The following is a 13,055-nucleotide window of genomic DNA, read 5'->3' on the forward strand; positions in this document are numbered from 1 at the left end:
AAACATCTTGTGTATTCTGTGCATCTAATGCACCAAAAGTGGGGAAGATACAGCATTTATCTACACATGAACACACAAGCAAGGACTGACAGGTGTCACTGGCAAGACTGATACCAAGACCAACCAGTGCATTGATTTGTCTACACCACATCCTAACACAAATGGAACAAGTAACAGTACAAACCTGTTGCAATTTCAACACATACATCTTAGAAAAAGACAATGCATGTACCCAGCCCTAAGACAGTGACAAGTTTGAGATAACTTTATAAAGATCAAGGTACCAGAAGAGGAAGGCACATTAACCTCTGGTTGGTCCATTTCAGTACTATTTGGATGAGTCATAGTGACTTATACCCTGAGACTGTGGGAGGCCTTGAAAATGAAAAGAGACCAGGTGAATGGGCAAATAAAAAGTACAAGTTTAATGTGATTGTAAGATTCAGCACCTGAATTTTCCCTTTTAGTAAGGGAATCTAGAAAAGCAGTTCCTAAGAAAACACTGTATTGACTTCTAAATCTTTTGTCCTGAAGGCGAAAGAATCAATTCAAAAGAATCTTGGACTAAAGACATTGCAGTATGTAGCAAGGGGTTTTATATACCCTCTCAGTTTCAGTACAGCAACCACAATTTGTATACAATCAAGTGTTAGTGATTTTTTGGGTACAGAAACAGTCAGATAGCCCACATTTTCCCAACTCTGCCAACTCCATTTTAATCTGTGTGCACTTTCTTAGACCATACTGCTCCCAGCAGGGTATTAGTGGGAAAGGCTGTTAGAAAATGGGAAGGTTCCTTTTTGCAAGAGAATTCTTTCAATTAGCCAAGTACCACATGGTTTTCATTAAAAAATCCAACATCACAAGCAAAAAGATACTTCCTAATTTTATCCTTAAAAATAACACACAGTTATTATAACAAAAACAGAGTTATTATAATAAAAACAGAGTTGCTAAAATAACACAGGAATGTCAGGGATATATACTTGATCTCTCAAAGATGTTTCTGATTAGGCATTTACATATCCCCTCTAGTTTTTAAATTCTTCAGGAGTCCCAAGAGCCATACCAAACACTGTTTGCCTTTTACTTTTTTTTTTTCTGGTGTTCCTTGCCCATCCTCACCACAAAAAGCACTCATGTACAAAGGAGAGCATCTCACACAAGATGCAGCTGTGTTCTCTCTTACACTCTCCCTTGTCCTGGTGTGTCTTGCTTCAGAATTTCAGATAAGTTACTGAGGGTTCCATACACTCAGGAATGCATTTTAAGTTGAGATCATACCATGGGCTCAGACTGTAGGGTGGCTAGCAGGGCATACAGGGATTTTCACTTAGCTTTCAGCTAAAAAATTTGTGCCTGGTAGCTCAAGAGCTCCTGGCTCAGCATGGGCTGGCCAGAGGATCAACTCCACGTGCATAATACACAGCTCTGCAACAGAGTTCCTTAGGAACAAGCTATACCCCAGGCCAGTAATTCATTCATAGCAGCAATTGCAAAAGTAGCTAAGTAAGAAGATATCAGACACCTTGGAAAAGTGCATTTATTGAAAATAAGGGTAACAGACCACTAAAAACAGACCTCCCACCTGGCTGCTGAAAGATGCTGCTGCATTCCCACATGCAGTAACCAACAGCCCACCTGTCCTTGGCTTCTTGCAAACAAAGCACACAAGTGACCTAGTAAAGGGTCTAGGCAATCCTGCTTTGTTTCATGCCTGCACCAGATGAGGGCACAGCAGTTCAAAAGGCCTGTAAATGCCTCTCAGCTGAGTGGCACAAATTAAAACACCAAAGCACCACTCGACATAGCTGGATCATAATTTTAATCTGTTAATTTTTCATTTGCAAGCTATAGACAAAGCAAGTGCTCAGGTGAAGGAATAGGATGAAATTCTGGAAGAGAATGATCCCCAAGTATCTTAATCCTTTAGATACAAAAGGCCACTGGCCAAAGACCTAAAATGGAGGCAGCAAATATAAACCCCTTAATGCAATTCAGGAGTTTCTCTCATGAAGACAGTCACAAAAGTCACCCACAATATCAGTGTAACTTTTGTGAACAGACTAAATCCAGCAAGATCACTGGGCACTCTTGCAATGATCTTAAAAATGCATCTATGAGGAGAATGAACAACTGAGACTAGGAACATAAACCTACTATCAACTCTTCTTTGGTAATTTACTCACCTCCAACTAACACCAGCAGCACTGATGAGGGAATCAAACAAATGGACTCACTTCTTTACTGCAATCCCAGAAAGCACCACAGGAGAGCACTAGCAATTCTCCCTACAAATCTTGACTGTACAAGGAAGAAACCTGGAGGAATTACAGGAATAAGGTGTTTAGTGAAGAGGGTGAGCATAACCCTTGTTACCGTGCTCAAGCCAACACTGCAAAGTAGCTTCTTTCTTCAGTAATGTCCCATGACATAACATCCAGCTGTTACTGAGGAGTTGCTACTCAGTATTTTTAAGCTAGGTATTAACAAACCCATAACTGAGTCACTAGTTTGATTACCTATCATGAATACTGAAAATGTAATACCCAAAAATACCTAAAGTACCATGCTAGTCTCCTAAACTCACTGGTAGCACACAAGATCCCACATGACTGAGAAGTCAGCAGCAACCAGTCTGAAGGCATGTTATGCTAAAAGTTCTCTCTTGAAGGAGAGATAAGCCAGAGTATGTTGCCCATGTGGAACAGACTGCTACTGTGTAATCACACCAGTCCAACCTGTACAAGGGCTACTGCCCTGTTCAACAGTCTGAGCCAGCCTTTAACTTCTACCCAGTTAAACTAAAGCAAACGGAAGGTCTTGAGCACAGGTTGACAAAATGCCAGCAAGCCTGTTCCAGCTAACCAGAGGTCACCTCCGCAAGGACAATATTGCTACAGCAAAGACTGGTATGATTTGGGTTGGAGGAGGCAACCTCAAACAAACCATTCAGCAGGAAAGACCAAGGGAGGGAAATCTTGAAGAAACAGTGGAAAAGATAAGATGGTCTGATTATATGCATGTCATTGGGTCTCAGGAGCATACAGCAAGCTGTTCAAGAAGCTACTGAAGTGCAGTCACCAGACTGAGCTCACTGCATTGCAGGGATGTACCTGGCTTTTAAACAGTGAGGTACCCAACCTGCCTCTCTGCAGAGCCTGGAGGCTCCCTGTTCTGAAGCCATTCCTGTGCTTGGATGGGAAACCCACTCATTTCTAACCATGATCAGTAGATATCTAACCCAACAGGGCAACAAAATCAAAGTTAAAAAAAATTCAGTTTTTCTCCTATTACTTATCTTTGGACAATTGGCATATCATCATCATCTTTTTATGCCTCAGTTTCTAACAGTGACTAAAACAAAAGTTTTGTATAACCAACCACAGAAATATTCTGAAACTTAACATCTATATCACTGTAAGCATTTAAAACCACTGAAATTAGCTAAAAATTACGTTATCTCTGGTCCAAATTGTTTGTGTGCTTGCAGCACTATCTGGTTTGGTTCCTAGTTTTCTTGTGGGGATTTTCATAAAGCAACAAGGATGGCTCCCTTACTGTGAGAAGTTATTTTTGGAAGAAAGCACCCTGAAAACAGAATACACAAAAGCATGTCAGACTTGAGACATTTCACGTCATTGTCCAGCTTCATCTGAGAATTGTGCACAGCCTTCTATGAAGAAAAAAAAGGAGAAAAAGGGCACTCACATTACCAGGCTTTAGAAGCACATATTGAGGTACTTGTGAGATCACAGTCAGGAGGGAGGGACAATTTCCAGTGGTACCTCTTCAGTAACCTAGAGACTGCAGAAAAATCAGCCTTTTTGTTTGAAGGCCATACAAATACTCTTTTTCCTCCTATCATGGCCTAAAATATGCTCCAATTAATAGATCAACACTAGGGCTAGAATTTCTGGACCAGGAGTCTCCCTTTGGCACTGCTGACACTAAATGCCCAGATATTACCTGTTGCTTCAGCAGAACTGGAGGACACTCAGGTCGACTCAAGTGTCTAGCTTCTTTAAAAAAACAAAGCTTCTTTAAAAAACTTCAAACCAAACTGAATTTTAAAAACAAACAAACAAACCAAAGCAGAACATTTTTCTTGTGACAGAATTATCTTACCCAGTAGCTGTAAGGACACAAATCCTGCCATTCTTCTCCAAGACTTGTTTTTCTTCATATACTTCAATTTTTCTAATCCCCTAAAATAATCAAAGCAGCTACCTCATGGTATATAATTTTATCTTTTCAGAGAAAAACCTGTCTAGCCATACACACAGTACCTTGAACTGATACAGTTTATGCAACCAGGCCACAATGGTAAGTATTATGAAACACTGGAAGATCTGCTTGTGAAGCACCTGTGTTAATGCTCAGTGCTAATTATACTTCTGGGATGCACACCTGGGAGAGAGTTCTTCTCTTGCCAGGATTTCCACTCCAATGAGAGGGACCTCCACTACTTGTAGGATTTCCATCCAGGTCTCCATACCAGCTGGAACTTAAGCCTGATGCTGACTGCTTGGTGTTACTGATGAAGATACTGAGTATGAAGATGAGAGAGACTGTAAAGATAAATGCACATTAGCTCTGGGCTGTGGGCAGGAACTGCAGTGGTAGCTATGATCTCTCACAGAGATGGGAGAACAGAGCATGTCCCCAGCCTTGTCTTTACTCTCAGTTTCAATCAACCGCTGTGTGGCACCAAAGCTGTGAGGCACAGGCATACTTTGCTCCACCAACGTCAGGGGAAAGGCATTAATTCCAGCAGAGAACAGAGGCATCACTAATAAGCTGAGAGTCTGGTGCCTGCCAAAAGGAGGAACACCTTGGAGTCCTGCATTTTAGCTGAGTATTGGGTAAGACCATCACCCTGGGAGGCACACACTTCACAGCTGGACCTGAAGGGCCCTGGACCCGTTCTCCCCTCCCAGTCCCAGGTGAAGTTGGAGGGAGTCTGAACGCAGAAGGCAGCAGGGGATTCTGGAAAAGCCTGAGCCTGTCCTACAGCATATGCTAGCGCAAAGTGAGAGAACACCAAGATACCCTCCTTTGTGGAAAGCTGCTCACTTGCATTAGTAAAGTCTGAGATGCACTCTTTAATCTGGGTGAAAAAAATAGTTTATTTATTCCATTGGCTTCTTTGAGCAGATGGCTAACCAGAACAGCAAAAAGGAGAAAAATTTCCACAACCTGGGATAAAAAAGGTCCGAGGTTTTAGGCAGTTTACGAAGAGATTATAAGCTACCCTAACAAGCATACTTAGAAACCATATTTCATCTGGAGAACAGACAGATTTAGTTCATTTTGAATAACTAGCCCCCATTTCCTCTCAGCATCTCTGCAGCCCTCAATGTAATGTCACCCTGCAACAGCCATGCTGCAGAACAGCCTATACAAACTCCAGTTGTGCAAGCTGATACCTGGGACAGGCAGTAAAGAAACAGATCAATTTCTGCTCTTAGCACAGCTGAAAACTACCATTTGAACAAAAATGCACTTTTAAAAACTGCACTTTGGATTTGATGGGCAATACCCCTAAGGAATCCATCCCTGGGCTCCAGTGAGTACAGCTTAAAATTACCATATCCCTCTATGTAAAAACAGTGTCATTAGACTTGTACTTTTAAAAAATATGATCAACCCAGGCCAGGGCCAGGCTCTCCAGATAAAGTAGTAGCTTATCTCTTATAAATATTTTTAATAGTTTTTAATTACAAGTAGTCCTCACTCCAGGTAATGTAACTGACACAAAGTACCTGCACACATGCAGCCCCCCAAGACTTTCACAGAAAGCTCAGGAGCAACCACTCTATAAGAAAGAAATCCTACCTCAGAGCAAAGTAGGGGAGGGGGCACATGGCAAAGCCAGCCTACATGGGAGGAAGAGTCATTTGGAGTAAATACAATAAAAAAGGACTTCAAATCCCCTCCATATAAAGGATCAAGGAGGTTAAAGCAAAAAATTAGTTCAAAAAGATGTACAAAACTGTTGGAGACCAACAGAAAACTCTGCCAAAAAATAACTTGTGTTTAAATCAGGAATAAATGGCATCACACAATTTTGTTGTTAAAAAATTAAAAGAAAAGTGGAAATCTGTGTAAAGATCAGTATCAGAACGAAGAGTTATCATTAGCTCCAGAGACCAGCATAATTTCCATGAAGTCCTGATGGAAGAGGGCCTCCTGCCACAAACAGTTTCGTTCCAGACGAGTCGTAGCAGTGGGTGTAAACAGCATTTGGGAAGTAATTTATGTCAGAAAAATAATTCCTCCAGGTTTCATCATGGTTCTGTTAAAGGAAAGTTTAGATCATTATTGTTGCCAAACAAACCCAAAACCCTGTTTCATAAAACATTAGGTAGCTTCCAGAGCCTAAAAAGGGGTATTTTCTTTTAACAATTCTGAAGCTTCATAAAAGTCAAGTAAAAGATACCTGAGTTGTCCTGAACCTTTTTCTGAGAACATTTAGGTCAAGCACTGGAACAGGGAGGTGAGGGGACATTGCACTGATACAACAAAGGTAACAGAGCTAAGTTAAACAAAGCCATTAACTGCTTTATGATAACATACAGGAAACCAAACTCAAGTGTCTGCTATGGCATTACCCCAGGAAGCCACAGTTTCTAAAACTGCAAAGAATTAAATTAAAACTCTCTTGCTTCAAGTACCACATTAGATTACCATGGATTTAAAGAAAGACAATTTTATTCTCTGAGGTTCTGAAAACTACAAGTTAGATTACACTTGAAAATACAAAGATATAAAATCTAGTTCATTTATGAAACAGTGCATAAGAAGTGTAATCACTATGCCTTACACTCAAGCAAATAACTTTCAGTACCCTTTCATAAAGCTTTCGTAGAAAGCAATTCTGCAGCACTTCTTGCTCTTCATTATTAGTTATTGGTTACATGAATACTGTTTCACTGAGACACATTTCATGCAACAGGTCCAAAGAGAATTGGCTGAAGCTGGGTCTACTTCCCCCCACCTCTATCACAGCTACAAACTACTTACCAGCCAGCCCTTCCCAGTTGTCAACTTCAAAATTTCACTTCCTCCTAATTTCTGTTTCTGTCCATAGCAGGCACGGGGGGGCTTTTCTTCCAGGAACCTCTGGGCTCTGATATCATAAAACAACAAGGACCCTTGCCCTGTCCCCACAGTGATGATGTGCTCGTAGAAGCTCACCGAGCGGATACCTGTCACACAGAGAAGAGACGGACAGTGCAGTAAGAAACAGGGATGCTTTGGCTCTGCAGTGCTGTTGCTTCATGTCTAATATTAACTACTAGTATTCTCCAAAACACACAAGTTTTCCCACCGCTACAGAGCAGTGCAGACAAATCCCATTGATGCATTTGAAACAGCAGCTTTGATTTCATCCATGACTGCCCTACTCCTTGAGATCATCAGCTACACCAATGGTACACAGTACGAAGCTTCATCCTCACCAGCCCTCAGGTCTGCCAGGTAAGCCAATTAGGGTCCAGAGTGCCTTTGCTCTGTCTGCACAAGCCTTTAAGTGAACACACCAAGACAGAGTACATTGCAGCAGACAGAGGGAAGAACATCATGCTGTTTTCCTCCACAAGCTCACACCCTAACTACCTGCCAACCTGCAGTAAATGAGCATCTGAGAAAAGAAAGTCCCAGCTGCCACCAAGTGCATTGTGCTGATCAACAGGCTAACTGTAAGCAAGTGTAACCATAATAATCACCAGTCACTTTGCTGATAAGATAGCTTCAGAACTACTAATGAGCCTGATCTGTCTCCACTCAAATACTCTCAAAGCACACATGATTTTTAGTAGCTGGTATTTTTAGCACTTCAGCCAGGAAAGAAAACAGAACAGGACTCTTGCCATCTAAACAACACCATGTTTCACCAGTACATGGGAAGGTAGAGTTCAAACTAAACATGTTAGCAGAATTAAGTTATTCCATTACATTGAACAAGAGTGTAAATTTTGTTCTCACAAAATCTAAATTTGAAGTCTCAGCTAATCAAGGATCCCTTAGAACTAGTCTTGGGGAGATTCTGAATGTAAGAATTTTCAATCTGCAAAACATCCTGTCATCTCGTCTCCATTTATTGTGCAAATACAGTTCTGTGTAGCCACTCTTCTCTAAACAACTCTTCCACACAGGTTAAACTCCACTACATCTATACTTCTTCCTTCTTGACAGGATGCCAGGTTATAAACCCTAGGACTTTTCAGGCCCTCTTTAGAGTACTAGTGAATTACAGCCTAAACAAGCATTCAAACAGGAGAGGAAATACATGAGTTATGCCAGCTACATTCACATGCCAAGTGTTGTCACCACACCAAGCAGGGAAGAATGTCACAGAACTTGCATCATCCTGGAATATTCCCAGCAGTGCACGTGACAGCAGACAACCAGGAGCTGCGGATGCAATCAGGGAGTTTCCCCTTCCCCTCTGTACAAAGTCCTAACAAGAAACATGTCTTCATCCTTCTGCCTCTGCAACCGGATGTGACATCCACAGCCACCAGCATTCATGATACACACTTAGAACAAGGCAAGGCCACATTGTCCTGCTCCAGATATGGGGTGAAGTCTTGGCTGCAAGTTTAATGGGTGGGAAAGCACTGTCTCTCTACTGAAGTAGGTTATGAGATTCATATAACAGTCTCCACTTTAATTCAGAGAGCTACAAATGCACTTGAGACAGCAGAAGACCTTCCCCCCACTTCTGTCACACAGATCTGGCTCTGGCAAAGACACACAGAAAGCTTTAAACCCTCTCCAGTTAGAAAGACCATTCACTTGGATAAGAGGAGAAAGGCACAAGAATGTACCTATGTAGTTATGATATTTTTTGAAAATCTCTTTGCTAGGATTTTCTTCTCCTAAGAAGCTGAAGGGCCTCAGCTTCAAGTGTAAACAATTTGTTATCTGCTACTGTGGAATGCAGCAGGTGCTTTCTTGATTGGTCGATGTGGGATGTTTCTACTTGGTGACCAATACAGGAGGCAGCAGCTCTCGGACTCTCTGGGAGTCACAGAACTTTGTTATTCATTCCTTTCTATTCCTGTCTCGCTTTCTAATTAATCTTTCTTTCTGTTCTTTGTAGTATAGTTATAGTGTAGTCTTTTTTATATAATAAATACCATAATATAATAAACCAGCCTTCTGAAACATGGAGTCAAAATTTCTCCTTCCCTTCACCAAGTCCTGGCTGCCCTGAAGACCACCGCATAAGACCTACTCTTATTTTTGTTCCAAGAAGTGCTCTGGACAGGCCACCCAGGAGAATATTTACTTCACACAAACAGGTGATGGAGTATCAAGGCAGATGGCATTTACTTTTCAATTAAATGTATTAATAAAAAGCTATAAAATGCAGAACAACTATGGATCTTTCTCTAACCAAAGAAATTTACTGAAGAAATCCATGATGTACCCACGACTAAGAAGAATATTTAGAACTGGCTTTCAAAAACAGCATTTCAAATTGTCGTCTAAGGGGCTGAAGTATCGCAGATTAATCATTCCCATAAAGCTAAAAGTACAGCCTGTGCCTAGAATCTATTGCAGTAAGTTCTACACTCCCAGCCCTCCACCACCCGTGGACTTAGGTAATTTAGGTAAGGATATTGAGCCTCACTCCCATACTGTAGGAACAGTCTACAGATCCCAGAAGGAAATGAAGATGTCCTTAGATAGTGGCATGTCCTGAAGATAGTGGCATGTCCTACACAAGAAGTCACAGAGTCTATGCCATACAAGCTCTGTCTGCTGCCTTCAGGACATGAAGAGAAGGGCACACAACATGGCTCTGCAGGCCAGTCATGCAGAGAGCAATTGCTTCCATGGATCAAGAACTACTGTCCTAGGTGTGCATTTCCCTTTACAGCTGCTACGAAAAGCAACACTTACAAGATGTACAAGAAAGCACTCAGTGCCTTCCTGTGTAAACAGGGCTACAGCAGAAGAAAGCCAGCTCCAGCCTTACTGAGCCATCACCTTTCTGTGACCTGCTTTTGTGTACAACACAAGCGACTTAACGTGGACTTACCACGTTCAGCAGGTGCACTTGGAAACTTAAAGCACATTCAGGTACCACTGCAAAGCACTTGAAATCAGATTTTAGTCCACAGATCAATAAAGACCCTGTTTTCTAAAGGTGCTGCACCACTCCAAGTCCCAGGGAGATCAATATAAAGTGGAAACAGTCAGTATCTTGGGAATTACTGTTATTTATGTACCTCCACCATCATGCCAAATAAAAAGATGCACCTACTCTGCAGAAGAGAAAATAGCCCTGAACAAAGGCTTCCTCCAGACATGAACTGGAGAAACCCCTTTAAAGTACTCCCTGCACTCATTATCCCCCAATATGGAAGATAACATACTTGAGGCAGGTTTCAGCCACCAGCCACCACTGAGCACCACACTGCAGTGTCTGTGTCTGGATCAGGACCTGGACAGAATCCTCACTAACAGCAAGTGAGGACAAGCAGTCTTGCTGGTAAGACATTCAGGCAACTTCTCCTGATATTATACATATTTCTCCCATAAATGAAAGGAGCAGACCCTGGGACTGATCTGGACACAGTAACTGCATAAATAAAACTTTCCTATCTTTGCCGATATGTGTCCTCCTCTGGTAACCTGCCTGTTGAAAAGATCGAAGCCCAGAGACAAACTAAGTAAGGACTGCAACTTACTGGTTTGGGATTAATATGGCACTCACTGTGCACTCTCCTGCCTGATAGTAAAGAATGTGAAGAGAATTTTATGGGACCATGCACTCTGGAAGCCCTCAGGCCTGGCCCTGGTATAAGGTTCAACTGGACGTACTGCATCCATGAGAAAAGGAAATCATTCAAATCACGTAGAAAATCAGGAGTCTCAGTCATGGCTCTAAAATTACAAAGCAAGCTTTCCCTCACAGCACATATTCCCAATAAGGTAGCACAGAGCAGACAACATGCCTTTTTTCTAATTCACAGAGAAGAATGCAAGAACAGTATGAATAATGGTAAAAAGACTAGATTTGCTTTGAGATGATAAAATATAGAATAAGACCCAGTAAAAAATACACAGCAGTAAAAATGCACACTTTTGAAAGTTCAGTAATATTTGGATGGTTTACAACTGAGTTGCTCCTGATGGCAGTGATGTTGCCCTTCATTAGATTTCAGAACTGGTCACATTTGGTTTGTTGATTGCTCCAGGTATCCTGTCACAAACCCAAATCTATACATACACTGCTAATTATTTTGCCAATCACTAGAAAAGCCCTTCCTGTTCATCAGAAGCTTGACTTACTACAGTTTTAACAGCTACTTCTGCAAGCAAACCATTTGAACCACCTTTCACAGGTTTCTTACCACTGCCTCGTTCTTTGGAACAGACGGATTTAACATTGTGAGAAGGCTGCCTTGGATCCAGAAAAGAGACATGTGCCTGTGATCCCACTGCATACACTGACCACTCCTGACCATAAGCCAAACACACGTTCTCCCTGCAGTATGGCAACTTTGTGGAAAGTAACTGGAAACAGAAAAAATAAAAATTAACCTGTTACAAGAAAAGACAAAGGTATTAACAAAATAATTTTGTAATCCATATTCTAGGAAGTTGCAGGGGAAAAAAACACAAAATGCAGGTGAAAAATAAGACCCAGAAGGAAGAAACCTGAAAGCAATGGTGTGCCTTATCTGCAGCAAACTGAGACAATAAAGGCCGAAGCAAAAAAAAAAAAAAAAAGGACATTTTAATAAATTATTTTAGATCCTTCTAAACTGCTGCTATTTCTTTAGCAGGTGCACAGCAACTTCAGCTCTCAGCTGAAAAAGCATATCACATTTACTGGGTGTGACTTGCCATTACACTTAAATAAGTGCAACTTCCTTTATGAATTCTACTGATCAAGTATCCACCATAATCCATGCAACAGTTCACTTCAGCTAACCCGAAACAAGCAGAAAGTTAAGAATGCTTCCTGTCCTCTCTATTAAGGGAAGTGCAGAGCTTCTCTTCTCTTCAAGCTCCAAATTTCAGGACATTTAATTTTACATAGAACTTTTATCTGTTTTACAAACACTGCTGCTCTTCAAATAGTTGAAGGAAATGAAGACTAGTGAACAGCCTTAATTGCTTGCAGTTTTTGAAGTTTAACTCCAACGAACAGAAAAGCACCTTTGATAGCGTGTGCTCTGCTTTCCAAAGATGAAAATACCCATCCAGGGACACAGCTCCCAACTCCTATTAAAAGGAAAATAAAAATAAGAGAGTTAATTTCTGTATTATATTTATCTGTACGAACTCACACTCTATTCTAGGCAGGCTGCAGAGTCTGGATTGAACTCATCCATAATCCTGTAAAGGCTCTATCAGGATAATTTTCATTTTATACTGATCTTCATAGAATGCTATACAGTACTTCAGGTGTCAAGTAGAATCTAAATTAACTAAAGAGTAAACAATAACTTTCAAAACCATAGATCTTGCTAGGCAATCAAATAATGAATTATGAGACAGTACAATCTAGAGTCGACAATTCTCTTCAGCAGGTCCCATACTGATTCTAACCCTGAAGCAAGTTTCAGGCACTACTCTACTGAATAAGTTCCATGAAGTTTCCATCATCGAAGAGTAACTAACAGCTATTGTGAAAAATAAAGCCTACAGGATCACAGTGCTTCTGACAGCACTCCCACCCTTGCTTCAGACCTTTTCTGTTCTTTGAGGGCAGGGGGGAAAAAAAGAGGTGGTGAAGGATAAATTGCTACACCCACTAGTAATAACAGGAGATCAGGATGGGGAAGATTGACATTTGCTGTTTGTCAAATACCAACAAAATAACCCCAAAGCAAGCATTAGTGCCTGCCCCATGTGTCAGTCACCTCATTTGCTGAGCAATCCAGAAAGGATTCAGCCATTGAAACAGGAACTGTTAAATGTTAGCTGGTCTTCCCAGAATGCAAAGGAAAGCAAAAAGAGTACTAAAGAATGGGATTCAAGCTGCAAGAGATGTTTTGGTACTTTATTGGCTTCTTGTAAATATTTTT

General features: G+C 41.2%; 1 protein-coding gene across 1 annotated transcript in view; it reads right to left on the bottom strand.

Moving 5' to 3' along the window:
• Positions 1 to 407: 407 nt before the first annotated feature.
• The window catches only part of DCAF12 (DDB1 and CUL4 associated factor 12), a 28,957-nt gene continuing 16,309 nt past the window's right edge, over positions 408 to 13,055 (bottom strand). The window contains exons 6-9 of the mRNA XM_038125405.1: positions 12,184 to 12,249; positions 11,373 to 11,535; positions 7,027 to 7,211; positions 408 to 6,298 (exon numbers count right to left, since the gene is read on the bottom strand). Coding sequence (XP_037981333.1) covers positions 6,140 to 6,298; positions 7,027 to 7,211; positions 11,373 to 11,535; positions 12,184 to 12,249 — 573 coding nt within the window. The 3' untranslated portion in view covers positions 408 to 6,139. The remainder of the gene's footprint in view (positions 6,299 to 7,026; positions 7,212 to 11,372; positions 11,536 to 12,183; positions 12,250 to 13,055) is intronic.

The sequence above is a fragment of the Motacilla alba genome, chromosome Z, assembly GCF_015832195.1.
Source record: "Motacilla alba alba isolate MOTALB_02 chromosome Z, Motacilla_alba_V1.0_pri, whole genome shotgun sequence".
Classification (NCBI taxonomy): Eukaryota; Metazoa; Chordata; class Aves; order Passeriformes; family Motacillidae; genus Motacilla; species Motacilla alba.